General features: G+C 34.5%; 1 protein-coding gene across 2 annotated transcripts in view; it reads right to left on the bottom strand.

Annotated features, from left to right (window-relative positions):
* Window positions 1-14,850, bottom strand: part of LOC136820923 (uncharacterized) — a 68,497-nt gene that overhangs the window by 52,625 nt on the left and 1,022 nt on the right. For both annotated transcript variants that reach the window (XR_010848657.1, XM_067077159.1), the window contains exons 2-17: window positions 10,353-10,514; window positions 9,882-9,924; window positions 9,481-9,540; window positions 9,182-9,245; window positions 8,962-9,072; window positions 8,670-8,756; window positions 8,344-8,372; window positions 7,932-8,019; window positions 7,243-7,278; window positions 6,973-6,998; window positions 6,169-6,237; window positions 4,945-5,026; window positions 4,235-4,324; window positions 3,718-3,803; window positions 3,177-3,217; window positions 2,152-2,231 (exon numbers count right to left, since the gene is read on the bottom strand). Coding sequence is in view for 1 of the 2 variants with exons in the window: in XM_067077159.1 (XP_066933260.1) it covers window positions 2,152-2,231; window positions 3,177-3,217; window positions 3,718-3,803; window positions 4,235-4,324; window positions 4,945-5,026; window positions 6,169-6,237; window positions 6,973-6,998; window positions 7,243-7,278; window positions 7,932-8,019; window positions 8,344-8,372; window positions 8,670-8,756; window positions 8,962-9,072; window positions 9,182-9,245; window positions 9,481-9,540; window positions 9,882-9,924; window positions 10,353-10,488 (1,128 nt within the window). In the remaining variant the exon portion in view is untranslated. The remainder of the gene's footprint in view (window positions 1-2,151; window positions 2,232-3,176; window positions 3,218-3,717; window positions 3,804-4,234; window positions 4,325-4,944; window positions 5,027-6,168; window positions 6,238-6,972; window positions 6,999-7,242; window positions 7,279-7,931; window positions 8,020-8,343; window positions 8,373-8,669; window positions 8,757-8,961; window positions 9,073-9,181; window positions 9,246-9,480; window positions 9,541-9,881; window positions 9,925-10,352; window positions 10,515-14,850) is intronic.

Here is a 14,850-nt window from a genome sequence, read left to right as displayed (position 1 = left end):
TTATCCATCATCGCATCACTGATGCATACTTTTGGTTTTATTGTTTTATGGAACGTCAAACAAACAAACCCTTATATCGTCATGCAACGTTTTTATTTGTTGAATTTGAGTGTCGCTGAAAACGTACACGCCATTTTCTTGGCACATTATTATGGCTTCAAATTAGTTGGAAATGAACGTTGGATGAATTTTATGATGATTTGCTCTGGTGGTGGTTCTTTTATTTGGTTCTTATTAATCCTTATTGTTTTGACCGTGGACCGATTTTTTACCGTGTATTTAAACATCAGATATCTACAGGTCTGGACAAGACGCCGTTCAAAGTTAGTACTCTTAACCTGTCTTACAATATCTTTGTCAGCAACGATCACATTTTTGTTGACACTGCAGAATTTGGAACACACCCTTGCTATATTCTCAATGTATCTTTGGTTCCCTTTGGAAATTTTTTTCATTATTTTTTTGATTGTTATTTACGCGTACATCATATGGAGAGTATCTTGTTATCGCGAAAAATCCTTTGAAGAGGAATCAGATAAGACAAGTGTCCATGAATTACCATTGCCTCTCTCCAGAGATGACATTTCCATTAGGCGATTCTCAAGCATCAGTATAGGCTGGAAACCGAAGCTCAGTATAACAAGACAACTTTCTGATATCGGAGAAACAGCCGAAATAGCGACTCCACAACCAAAACTGAATCCTATTAGAAAACTTTCCGAGATCATTCGCCCGTCACAACCTAAAATCCAAACAACCAGGAAATATTCCATGGCAAATACTGTTGTCCAAAAATCAACATCTCAATCACAAGCAAAGACATTGAAATTAGAGCGTAGTCTTGCTCAAAGGGTTCGTAAAGAATCAACAATTTCTAGTAACATCAGGAATCGCCGTCGTAAAGACATGTTGCGACACAAAAAGACAATTTTGGTGCCAGTTTGGCTTCTAACAACGTTTGTATTGTTCATCGCTATACCAGACGTCGGGTACTACATTTGCATCTTGCTAAAGATTAAAAGACCGTACATCTTGAGAATAGCAGCAGCTTTTTATCCAATAGGAATCATCTCAGATGCAGTGATTTATATTTTTTTTGTACGTGAAGTGAGAGCCTTTTTATTGAAAAAAATTAGATGTAAATAGGCGTAAAAACAATTTGCGCGAAGTGACCGTCTGACCAATGGTTGCATGTTGTGAATTGATCATTGTGAAAAAAATATGTTCTCTGACATAAGACCAGGACCAAGTTTAACAATCACCTAAAAGATTGCCAGGAGTAACCGATGATAATGGACTAATTAAGCCACGCTGAGGCCCCGATGGGGGATGATCTCAGATGCAGTGATTTAAATCTTTTTTGTACGTGAGGTGAGAGCCTTTTTATTGAAAAAAATTAGATGTAAATAAAGCGTTGAATGTAAAACAACACTTTTCTACGCAGTGATAGACTGTGATCGACCGAGTAAACCAATTGTCACAATTGTGAATTGAAAAAAAGATGAACTTTGATATTAGATCAGGACAGATTTATGTTCTAAATTAAATTTTACAATCCCCTAAAGACGTTGCCAACTGCAGCTTGTATGATGGCTATGCTGACAAATTTAGCCGCGCTGTATTGAGTTCGTCTGATCTTTTTGAAGTGTTTTGATTGATACAAATCACAATATACACATATACTTAACCAGCCAAAGGCTTTCGAAATTATATTACTCGGAAACATGAGAAGAAAATCAAGGTGTTGTATATACAAAGAAAGCTTTTTACCGATTTAACCTAAAAAATGTTGATACCTTAAGTGGATAAACTTACGCGGGACTTTTTCGTGAATCTGAATCTGACCTTTTTTCAGCTAATTCATTTCATTTTCCCAAGGGTTTTTACAAAAGAACAAGTATTTTTGCAAAAATTCTGGTTTCAAAATATTGCGAGCATAGTTTTGGATAAACTCCCGAAAGTCACGAAATAATCCTCGCGTAAATTTATCCACTTCAGGTATTAACGTGGAGTTTCCGTAATTGTAAATCATTTCGAGTTATAAAGGTTTAATTTTTAGAGACTTGAGTGTCGACGGAGACCCCACTGTAAAGGAGACAATGCATATATATATATAATGTAACACCAATAAAAAAGAAAAGAAATAACTACCTTGCGTTGAATTTCTTGTACTTCATTCATCCAAAGTTGACATTTCTCTACATCATGGTCTCCTTTGATTAATGCCATTTCTGTGGAAAAGAGAATAATACACGTTTTTTTTTATAAGAACAAACTATATAAGAACATAAGGCTTCGAGGCCCAAAAATTTAAGAACATTCCAAGAACATCCTAAGGCTTCGGAGACTTAAAAACATGCATTTTCTTAAGAAATTACATCAAAATGCTCAAAAAATGCTGAAAATAAGAACATTTTAAGAACATTTTTAGGCTTCAAATCCAAAAAACTAAGAACATCCGAAGGCTTCGAAAATTTTTGACGTTCTTATAAAAAAAAAACGTGTACAATAGAATTTAGACTGCGTTACTCCTAAGCATAATGACTTGACAGGGGATATTAATGTTGATTCCCTTCTCTTTGGTTGAAACTCTCAGATAGATGCCAAAAGGTTTCTTGAAAAACCTACCTGGGTTCGTTTTTATCACTTTTTACTATACAATGTTGGTCAATTTACTTGGATTTTGTACCCATGTTAAATTAAAATTGAAAATTTATCCTTATATTTAATTGTCATAGGTCTTCGAGGGTATCAAGGTTTGTAAAGAATGGTGATATACAAAAAGCCGTCTAAGTAGCTTGATGGTATAAGTTGAGATCGTGGATTTAATAGACATAATCAATTAGTACTACAGGTTTTTTCTTTTTTAAGAACACACTTTTAAGAAACATGAAGCTCAGAATGCCTAAGAAACATCTAAGAAAGATGCTGAGGCTGAGAATGAGAAAAATAACATTGTTTAATTCGGTTTCTTTTAAGAACCTTCCAATCCAGCCTTCCATGAGACTCATTATGTCAAAAAGTTTAGATACATGTAAAAAACATTTAAGGCTCAAAAGGCCGATTTCTTAAGAAACATTGCTAGGCTGCTTGGTAAAACTAGTTTCTTAAAAAAAACGTGTAATAACTGTTTAAAGTACAAATCATTTGTGAATGAATGAAATCATTGTCCATACCTTCTTTGTAAACAACAAGTTTTTCTTCAATTTTGTGCTTCCTATAAAAATGCCATAATAGTATTCCAAAATGATGATGCTCAAATTAAGTGAAATTTAATAAGTTTTAGGCATGCGTCCGTCTTTACAAATAAGAGAAAGTCGAAAGCTAGAGGCGTAAGATATTTGAAGCAACCTAAGAACTGTCGCCGTCGTGGTTTTGATAAAAATGCTAGATTGCAAGAAACATTTTCCATTTTCCACCAGCTTTTTGAAAATATTTCAAACAAAAATAAAGAGCACTAAATTAATACTGTCTTCAGAGAGATGGGGCGCAAATCTGAAGGCATCACTGTGCCTTGCAAGGGAAGAAATATAAGGTACCTTTTTCGGATATATTGTATTGGTACTTACGTACCCTCAAAAACGTTAATAAATGTTTTGAGGGTAGAATGGACGTTAAATGATTAATGTTGATCGTTGATATGAGAATGTTTCCACTTAATGAAGAATTGCTAATTTTTCTGAAGCAAACTACTTAACATTGAAATGAAACGAATACCTATCCAACTCTTCTTGCTTGTAAATAACCGACGGAAAGGCTAAGAGTTCCTCTTTCCTTTTTGCAGTTTCTTTGGTCAAATATTCCTGTAAATAAAGACATGAACTTGCATTCCATAGAAATTCTTTCCATAAAAAAAATTATAAAGAAATTTATTCCATAAAAATAAAAACAGTTTGCATTTTTTTGTGAAGGGATGAATCAGTTTACTACTGTTCAATTGATTACAAGACGCTTACTTATAAGTACATCCAGGCTCAAATCGTGAAAAACTTAAGCATATGTTGTTAACCTCAGTTTACGAAATCTCAAAACTTAAGTTTTACTTTAATTTCTGTAATTTTAAAATTTACTAGAAACAAAATCAGAGACACATTTTCAAAAGTATTTTATTCTATTTTCGAAGAACAAACTTTATGTCGTTTGACATTATCATAGAATATTTACGTCATTACATAAGTTTAGCATAAGCATAATGAGGCTAAGTGGATAAGTTATAAGAAGGCTCTTTCCATACCATCTCCTTGGTAACAGCACGTGCTTGAATCATCATGTAACCAGACATGAAAAAGAATGCAAAGTATGACCCGACACCGATTGGATCTGTCTGCAAAGAAAAATAGATTAGATAATAAGTGAAATATAATGAGACAAAAAGATGCGTAACCAAAAAAAAAATGGACGCTATCAGACAAATTACGACCCTAAGAGACAAGACACAGAACATAACATACATATGGACAAAGTCTCAATTCTGTGAGAGCTACTGAATATACAACAGCATAGTATGGGTAGGTCATGAATAGAAAGTAGAGTAAATATTCAACGTCGATAGACCAGCATTCGAACCGCAAAACCCTGGTTTGTAACGCTGACGCCTTTGACAACTTGGTTATCGCTCAATGAATAATAGGATAGGTTATTAAAAAGGCAATTCAGAACCTTGTGAGAACCTTTAGACGATCCACTTTTCGCCCTGCCTACTCTAATTATGAATTAAAGTGGGCATAAAGTTGGCAGTCTAAAGTCAATGCAATTCCCTTTTTGACGTCAATCTTTTTCAAGAAGAAATTTTAATTGCAAACTTTGTGCTCAATTTTGCCTACTTTAGCAATTAGAATAGGCAGGGATGAAAGTCGACTTGATTACAGGAACCTTAAGGTTACAGATTTCCTGTCAAAACATATTCTCTTTATTTCAAAAGACTTTTTAATCTTTGTTTCTCACTTGTACCAAATCTTCAGCATGAAAGGAGCTTGTACATCGAGATGTTTCCATCAACAAGTCAAGTACCAGGTTGACAGTCCATCTAAAGTATAGAAGTATCCCAGCTGGCACACAACGTTGTTTCAACGTTCATTTAACGTTATATGGACGTTGTGAACGTTAGATAAACGTTGAAACAACGTTGTATGCCAGCTGGGATTGGTGTGGAAAAGTAAGAAGATTGATACTTTTAAAGATTTGAGACTTTTCAATACAGTTAACTCTCTGTAATTCGATCTTCGAGGGGCCAGAAATGTTCTTCGAATTTAGAGAAAGATTCGAATTACAGAGAATAATTTAAACCACTTTTCAGCTGAGGAGACCAATATTTTAGTTTGAATTGCAGAAAGATTTGAATAATAGAGGTTCGAATTAGAGAGAATTAACTGTATTTTTTTAAGATGCAGTCGGTAGACTTTTCGTCAGATCACCCCGTCTGCCAGATCAAACAGATGTAAGGTAGAAAGTACAATCGTTTTTTATAAGGACCAGTAAATTATTGTTGAGGCTCGGCTGTACTATTGATCTAAATAATTGGAGTATTTGAACACAATTGGAAAAAGCAAGAACAAGGAAGGATCGACCATTGAAGATTGTCATCATTAACATATTTTAATGATTATACTCTTTTAGGTATTTCCCTTTTGTATACTCTAATTGGTTAAGCTACTCTCAACTTATTAGATAATCCAAAAAAGTGCTTTCGGTTCTGACTAATGACCAGCTGACCTCAAAAAAAGGGTTAATTGGGTAAAATATGGCAAAGATATAGTACGATTTTTCAAAAGCTATTTTTCACTTCAAAACTGGAACATACAATGTCCATCAAACCCATAGAGATTTTTGTGAGTCAACCAGTCAATCCGGGGGGGGGGTACTACCCTTGTCGACCGACGGGGGTACTCTGCTGAGGTTCGAAAAATGGACCCTACGTGGGACTGCGAAAAAAGTGACCCTGAATGGGACTGAAATTCCTAAAAGTTCTCAAATTTTCTACTTTTTCCCCAAATTTTCCAAAAATAGGCACCCTACGAGGGACTGATTTTTCTATTTTGGTGTTTTTGCGACCCTAACTGGGACTCGTGGAGGTTAAAAAAAGTACCCTGACCAGCGGAGCATCCTCGTAACCCATCTTGCCCTAGTACCCCCCCCCCCGGGCAGTCAATGACAAAAAAATTTACTGACCTATCATTCAATAAAACTTCAGCTGTAAGTGTATCAGTAACAATCGAATTCAGTAGAGCACAAAGAACTCTATAAAAAAAGAAGAAATTTAAAGTATCCGTATAAAAGAAATGCTTTCAAACAGAGGCAAGTTAGTTCTAAAGGAGCCTGAGAAAAGGCAGTTATAGATAAGGTCGATACCATAGTTAACGTGAATAGATGGCCCAGTAATTAGGACTTTTAGGACTTTTAGATGGCGCGGCTATCTATAAAATGAACAAACATTTGGATGGGAACACTTGTCTTGCTGTCCAAAACAAACTTGTAAAACAATATTGAAACAATCATTTTTTTATTTTGACATTTGACATTTGTTTTGATTTTGTATCCCGCTGCATACGGTTTGTTTACAAATTTCGTCAGTACTTTTATGTCCCTTTAACTTTTTGGGAAAAATTATCCTAAAATATTCTTACAGCATTCTTAGGTTAAGAGTCAAAATTCAAACTAGATTTAACATGTATTAAAATTACATACGTCCAAAGCATAAAATGGCATTTTTGTGAAAATGTTGAGCTTAAATACTGAGAAATGATTGACAGTTCACAGTTAAATATACCCTGAAATGGCATTCTTAGGTTTAGTAGCTAAATTCCATGATGGTGATGTTCTTAGCATATTCTTGATTTTTTGGCCAATTTCATCATGAATATTCTTATAAAGTATATTCTTATAAAAAAGCGTGTGGTTTTACTCATTTCATGAAGAACTTCATGAACTGAATAGGGAAATGACCAATTATTCCACATGAACAAAGAATCAAACCTGCTGTCCACCAAATCTCTGAAACACTTAAAAAGAAAAAAAAAGGATAATGAATGGTTATTATGTATACAAACATCAAACTTTGGCCGGAAACAAATTTCAATGGAAGAGCCAATAATTTATGGACTTGTAATTCGGACTCAAGTTTTAAAAATACGACATAAATTAATTTCGTTGAAACTCCAAAATAATCCAGAAAAGTTTCCAAGAATCAGCTATTTATAAGGAAGATAAGAAACCATAAGATGATAATTTTTGGAAGGTCCTTACAGTCACTTCATCTAATTTCTGACCAGCTTTTGTCATCTGTAAATAGAATGATCCAAAACATTATAAACATAAATTTTCTAAGGTCGAGGCAAAAACTTAGGCGGAACCTACAGAAATTTAACAAAAAGTCACTAAAGCATGAAACCATCTGTATCATTTAAAAGCACTTTATATATTGTACTCTCAATACCCATCTTTAGTAAATTCGAAAGAGGTGATTATTAAAACAATAAATACGCCCCCTTCTCAGAGACCCAGTGGGATTTTTTCAGTCAGTGGGGATAACAATACCGGGACCAAAACTCAATGGGGATTGATATTCCCATGTTTTTTATGGCTGGGGATTTGAATTCCACTGTTTTCGAGCCAGAAAATTCAGTGGATATGAGAAAATAGCACAATATTTTGCAGTGAGGATTTGGTTATCTGATAATTTTCAATGGGGACAAAAATTGGAGTATAAATTTCCACTATAGAAGATATTTTGGCCAATTTTTTCAGTGGGAAGGGGTCCCAGTGGGCCTGTGAGAAGGGGTGTATGAATTAAGGATGAATAGATTGCTAAATCCCTATGAAATGAGAAAGGATTGAACCTGCAACCTTTTGCTTGGAATGCACTTTATCAATTCATTACATAATAATATGCACTTATTATTTACTTATGGAATGAAAACTAATTATTATCAAACCTTCAGATGTTTGTTGATAAGACTGTAGATACATTCGAATGGAGAAGGTATTGATTTCAAGTGTCGTTTCTTAATCATTTTGATATCCCTATTTTGAAGAACATAATCATTATTGAATTTAAGAACCATACGTTATGTTTTAGCTTTGGAAGGAACTTAAAAATGGGAACAGGGACTTGTCACTTATAGGGTCCCTTAATACTTTTGCATAATCATCTGACAAGGTCAATTTACAAACCACCGGTGTAGCTTTTCCATTTGGTTAACAAGGTCAGTACCCCCTTGGTTGGGTGTGGAAACATATTTTTATAAAACATAGAAAAATAGACTATAATTATTATAAGCTGAAATTCAAATAAGAAAAGAATGCTAGCTCATACTACAAAAAAATTAAAAAATAATTTGAAAGTACCTGTTTATTGCAGCCATTTTGCTTGTCACCTATAAAAGGAGCATCAAATACAAGTAAAACTAAAAGCTGAATTGGTAGCAATGCAAGAGAAAAATAATTCAAGATAAATTTACGTTTTTCTTTTGAGAAAGGGGTAGCTTTGAGAAATTTTGCAAATTGGTACGATTGAGAATGTTACATTATACCAACAATATTCATCTCAAATCTAAATGCAAAAGATCAAAGTGGTACGCCACACTGGGCTAATTCATTCACGAAGTCATGGCCTTTAGATTGAATACTAGTGCCATGTGCAAAATATCAGACTCTGCTCCGTGATTACTTACTTTACTACTTGATGAAGTTTGGTTGGATTGTAGGATGTTTTTAAAAGAATCACCATTGCCTGAGTAGCCAAACATTGGTGGTGTGAACTAAAAAATAAAAGAATAGCCCAAGTGTCACAACTAGACACTTTAGAAAAACTTCCACATGGGGTACATGCAAGATACAGAAGTAAATTTCAAATTGTCAACTGGCTTCAAAATGGTTGTTGAAAATATTTTTTAAGTCTAGCTTTAGAATTTTTGATTGAATTTCAAGGTTATGAGACATTTTAAAAAGAAATAACATATTTACATTTAATGGATATTTGACAATTTCTTCCCATTTTCCAGATTGAAAAAAATCTGATCTCAGCCATATGAATTGGATGTCATAAGTAACAATCTTCCAGAAAAATTCAAAAACCTGGAAGAGAAAGACAGAGAAAGTGTTTCAATGATCGCAGATGGGAAATTAACAAAATATCGGAAAATAAGAACCATTTTTAAACCAAAATATATATGAATATTTTTACCTCGCTTGCTATGTTGGATGCAATTTGTCTATAATCCAAGGTTATGTTTGAAGGAATGATCCCGCTAAGAGAAAAAAGCAAAGAATGAATCTTACCAGGTTAAAAAAGGGATGACATCCAGTAGCTAGGTATTTTCCCCTTGATTTTCTTAATTTCATTTTCCCCACAATAGTTTATGAAGATTAATCGAGTACAAAAAGGGATATTTTTGTGCAATTGGCGCAAGATGAAAATTTGGAAAATATGTTGCGAAAAAAAAAAAAAAATGCTGAAAGATGTTTTAAAAAACGCTTCTATACCATTCGATCAATTCTTCAACAATCCATCTTATTCTAGTTTCTTTTTGTGTTAAAGAAAGCCTACAATAAAAAATAAAAAAGATAAAAATATGTGTGTAAATCAAAGTGTTAGAATTTCGTATTGAATTTGTCTTTTTAAACGTTTCCAGTAATGTTATACAGGGGCTGGCAACTTTTTTTCAGGACACCCTCATAAAAATCGCCACATATTGCTTCAAAAGATACAGCAGTCGCCGTATCAGATTTTCGCCAAAACCCCCGAAATTTTCCTCTTCGTCGGTAAAATCGCTATAAAATTGTATAAATTTCCTTCTGTCGTGCCTGTATACATATTGTTGGTAACTTTAAACATTTCTGAAAGGGATATTTTTTATTCTAAATATAAGAGACATTTTAGTTACCCTTCAAATGTTTTCAATTTTCTGAATGGTCTTCCTGTGACACCTAGTGTAAAAGAAAATCATTTTTCATAAAAACAACATTATGCAAAGCTCAAGACTTAAGTGTTTTGAGCACTTTGGTGACAACAGCAGTCTATGCTCGCTTACCCAAGCCACACTGATGAGTCCTGGGAAGGACGAAACATGTGTCTGCAGATAGATGTAAAAATAAACCTTTTTTTGAATAGCCACACAAATCCAGCTTGAGTATATCATAACGAATATAAAAATTTGGTTAAAATTTTAAGATACATTTCGAGACAAGCCATGTACAAGAGCAAGACAGGACTAGTTCTCTATTTAACAATATTCCCTTGAATTTTTTCCAATTTTTTTGAGCATTTTGTAATTCAATTTGCTTTATATATATTTTCACATAAAATAAATAATGTTTATGAGTTTGCAGCATTTTAAAATGGAAAAATGACTTACACTCAACAAGTACTTTCAAATTGTAACCAACCATAAAATCAGAAACAATATTTTTCATCAAATCATCATGCCCAGCATATTGTAAACGAAGATTTGCCCAAGCGGTCAATCCTTTTATCCTTGTCTCGAAAGACATTTTTAAATCTGTTTATTTTTAAAATCCTAAAAAAAAGAATGTGTTATCTCATTAAAAGTGAAATGTCAAATTGATTTGGAATTCCTGTTCTTTGTGGCATTTTGCCAAGACTCAGGACAACTTCAGCTAATAGACAAGCCAACCAAGATATTTGACAAAATTGAAGAACATGCCAAGATGTTTTGTGACATTGCAGAATTTTGGCTTCAAAAAAGCAAACATCTCAAAGACCTCAGTGTTTGATTAGGTAGATTAGTCTGACACAGAATGTTATAAGTTACAGTCTGTGTGTGAACCCTTGTTGACAGACTTTTTGAACTTTGGAAACCCATGCAAACACACATATAACCAACTTACCATAAAAACTCTTTCACAAGCTCTAAAGACTTTCAAAACTACTAAAAACCACATTGAAACATCAGGCACATGTATTTAGACTTCCAGTCAACAGCCATTTTGTTTCTAAATGGATTTATGCTTTCATTTTCATTTGTTTTCCTTTTTTCTGCAGAGCGTCAGCTTTTCCCATAAATTATGCCCGTGTATCAAAACTATCAAGTTTTTGACATTTTTGGGCATTGCACTTAAAAAGTTTTTCGATATAGAAGAACCATGCTTTCTCAAATCAAAATGAGGAACTGGTTTTTGGTGATTCTGAAACTATGGCAGGTAAACTATACAATTTTCAAAAAAATCTAAATTTTCAAAACGATAGCTGGAGTTATGACGTCACAAAAACACTACAAACTTGATTTTAGGGGTATTTTAGAGCCATCTGACCCATCCCAGGGGAGTTTGTTCCTGCTCAAAATAATAATTTTTGATAGTTCAGTCCCTGGTCTATCCAATTGAAGTGATTGCAATAAAAAATGAAATCTTGCTTTTTGGAAAGTTTCATGGGGATCGTTCAAGCTTTCATCAAGATCTTTACCTCCTGGTCTACAATTTAAGGATCAAGTCTGTCAAAATAATGCTTAACTTAACTCTTAAATCTTAAACGATGAATTTTACTAACCTCTAAAAACAACTTTGCCATCAACCTTTCTACTCTTAAATACTTAGATATAAGGATAAAAGTACAAAATATTCCTAAATCTTTCCTTTTCTTTGGATAATTTGAACTTTGGGCTTATTTAACTGCATTTAACAAAAACAAACAGGTTAATAATAAAGATTTTTTTGGGGGTTGGTAAAGTTCACCTTCTATATCGAAAAACTTTGAGCAATGCTCAAAAATGTCAAAAACTTCAAATAAGCATAAAATCCGCTATTATCGATTTTCAGACCAAGATATTTCACTCAGTTCATTGTACTTTAAAAACATATCCAAAAATGAAAACTAGCCGTATTCTAAAAGGGTTGCGAAGCGATCCAGACTCCATCTCAATTCGCAAGTAGCTAGCAAAATATAAGAGACACTCTGATAAAACCCAAGAGAGACAAGGTCGTAAGCCTTATAATATCCCAAACACACCACACAAACAACGGTAAGACACAAGTCCTACTTCCCAGCGCAACGTTCTTCTATTCCTTCTACATAGTTCTTCTAAATGTAATTATGGTCCCTTTAAAAAAAAATCGAACAATATCCGTCGAACGTTTGAAAATTTTTATTCTGGAAAACTTCCGGAGCACCGGGAGGGTCCTTAATCAAACACCCATTGTTTGATTAGTTCGGTAATCGAACAGTTTGTTTTACATCTCCTGGTTTATTATGTCAGGACCCTCCCTGCTGTTTTTTTTGTGCTCCGGAACACCGGAAGATTCCTGAGCACTTCCAGTGTTCCGAAAGCACGTTTTTCACAGATTGGCATGGTTGGCAGTGCACTTCTGTTGTTCCGGAGCAAGATATCTGCGATATAATTACAATATCACTCGCTATGCTAATCATGTGAAAACTAACTGCGCAGGGGCATTTTTTTTTTTAATCAGCCAACTCATGGTAGTTTTTATAATTCAACCAGTCAGTCTAAACTTAAACTCCTATATCAGGATTAGAAACTAGACTAGTCTTACCTCTTTTATCTTTTCCTTTACAACAATACAATGCTGACAAGTTGACACAACACATGGTGTACATGTGCATTGACAAGTAATCCCTGAGAGAAGTTTTTATAGAAATCTGCAACAAAAACGAAAGTGGTCTCTTCTACTGATTGCTTCCCAGCTCTCCTCTGCAGCTGTTTATCAAATTTCCACCAATGAGGTTGCCGCATTTCAAACAACCCTTTTTTTTGGCACCTGTGGCTTTTCAGTGCCTTGCATGGCAAGCAGTTGTAAAATCCCACCCTTCATGGTATTTGTTTCAATCCGTGATCAGTGGCTTAGGTTTTTTCTCATCTTCAATTTACTGAAGAAAGCGGAAATTTGATGCAAGAGTTAGATTGTCAACAAAGTGCTGTAAAAAAATCATTGAATAAAAGAAGAACTTATTAAAATCTTAAATATTTTCATTTTGAAGAATAGGTGCAAAAAAGTGAAACATAGAAAAGTTTCATTTTTCATTGCATTAATCGAAATGGGGGATTCGGAAAATTTTCTATGTTTAGTTTTTTGCACAAACCCCTGTAACTATGGGGGAGCACCCCGTTGCTAAGATGTTGGCTTGAAATCGAAAATGAAACCACTCAAAACGAAAGTAAAATCAGCCCGTACTCAAAATCCTGTAATCTTGATATACGAGTTTAAGTCTATACTGTCAGTGATCCTTTCAAATATAATGCGACAAATTCAATTTCATTAATTGCTGAACCCATCCTCTCAAAAAAGACTGTGTAAGTCCATCACTGGGGACAAATATTTTTTTGTAATCATGTTTAAACGTTTTTTTAGAATGCGTTAAAAATCACTTGCTCTGGAAGCACCGGAAGAGCTCCGGAAGTATCAGGAGAGAAAAATAGTGTTTTTTGCGAAGCGAATTTATTAGCGAAGCAGTTTTGCTATATTGTGTGCACGTATATACCTTTAAAACTTCTATCCCAAGCGAAAATTTGCTATAAAATTTGTCAAATAAAGACTGAACGGATGTGTTGTTAAAAGATGTAAAGATGGCGGAGAAAATTCAGGAAAATCTACGAAAACAACAGAATTCAGCATCAATTTACGACCTTTGCAGCCCATCTGAATGTGTTACAAGTGAAGAAGGAAGATCCAAAGACACACTTGAATGTAAAAAGTGCAATCGAATCGTACACTACATTTGTTCAAAGCTCCCTGTCTATCAAATCCAGTTATGTATAACATACAAATCGAGAGCTTTTGTCTGTCAAAACTGTGTCGTGATCACCCCTGATCTATTGGAACGGGTCAATTCATGTGAAACATCAACAGTTTCAGGATTCCGAAAGGAGATAAAAGCTTGCGAAAATATAATGAAAGCCCAGGACGTAGAAATCACTCAACTAAAGTCCAACGACGTTAATACAATGATCAGCGAAATAAAGGATAGCTTTGAGACCAGAATGGCAACGATCGAAAAGAAGATGGAAGACATCATTGAGAAGAAAGGAGAAAATAGATCACAAAGCTACGCAGCAGTCGCGTCGAGGCAAATCGAGAAAAACATAGAAAACGTACTTCGAAGGGAAAACAGGAGGAACGACAGATTCAATCCACGGCGTGCAATCTAATTCTTCATGGTGTTGACGAATCCACTGAAGATTCAGAGGAGTCAACCAAAATCTACGACGAAGAATATCTAAATGAAAAAGTCTTACCTAAGAAACTAAGCTTAAGGAATATAAAGATTGAAGAAACTCAAAGAATCGGAAAATTTTTGAAGGAAAAGGAAGATGAAAAACGCTATCGACCAATAAAAGTTCGATTTGCAAACGAAGAAGACAAAAATACAGTGTTAAGAGCAATCACTAAAGGAGAAAAATTGCCCTTCCGTGTGACAGAAGATCTTACGAAAAGTGAAAGGAAGACAATCCAAGAGTGGTGTATGAAAGCCCAAGAAATGAACACGTCACTTAAGGATGCAAGCTTTAAATTCAAAGTCAGGGGGAGCCCTAGAAAAAAACTCTATCTTAAGAAAATTGTAAACCGAACAAAGAGCGGTTCATAGAGGCCCATGTGCTCGCACGGTGGCCTGCGAACTTGTATAGCATTATTATTATATTATATATAAATCACATCTTCAAACCGATGATTTTATCAAAATGACCTTGAATGGTTTGCCTTGAATCCACGAAAACTTTCTTGGTTTGGTAGCTAGGACTGCGAAAAAAGCCATTTTAAAATGGTGTACCCTAGCAGTGAACAGCAACAAAATTAACAGAAGCCGAAACACGGACTTAGAAGCTGAAGTTGATCAAATTGCCGCGCAGGCGGCACGCATCTAAGCAATCTAAGCAGTGGTTC

This window comes from Clytia hemisphaerica, unplaced genomic scaffold, assembly GCF_902728285.1.
Source record: "Clytia hemisphaerica strain Z4C2 unplaced genomic scaffold, Clytia hemisphaerica genome assembly, whole genome shotgun sequence".
NCBI classification, from domain to species: Eukaryota; Metazoa; Cnidaria; class Hydrozoa; order Leptothecata; family Clytiidae; genus Clytia; species Clytia hemisphaerica.
This window is presented reverse-complemented; position numbering and strand designations above follow the sequence as displayed.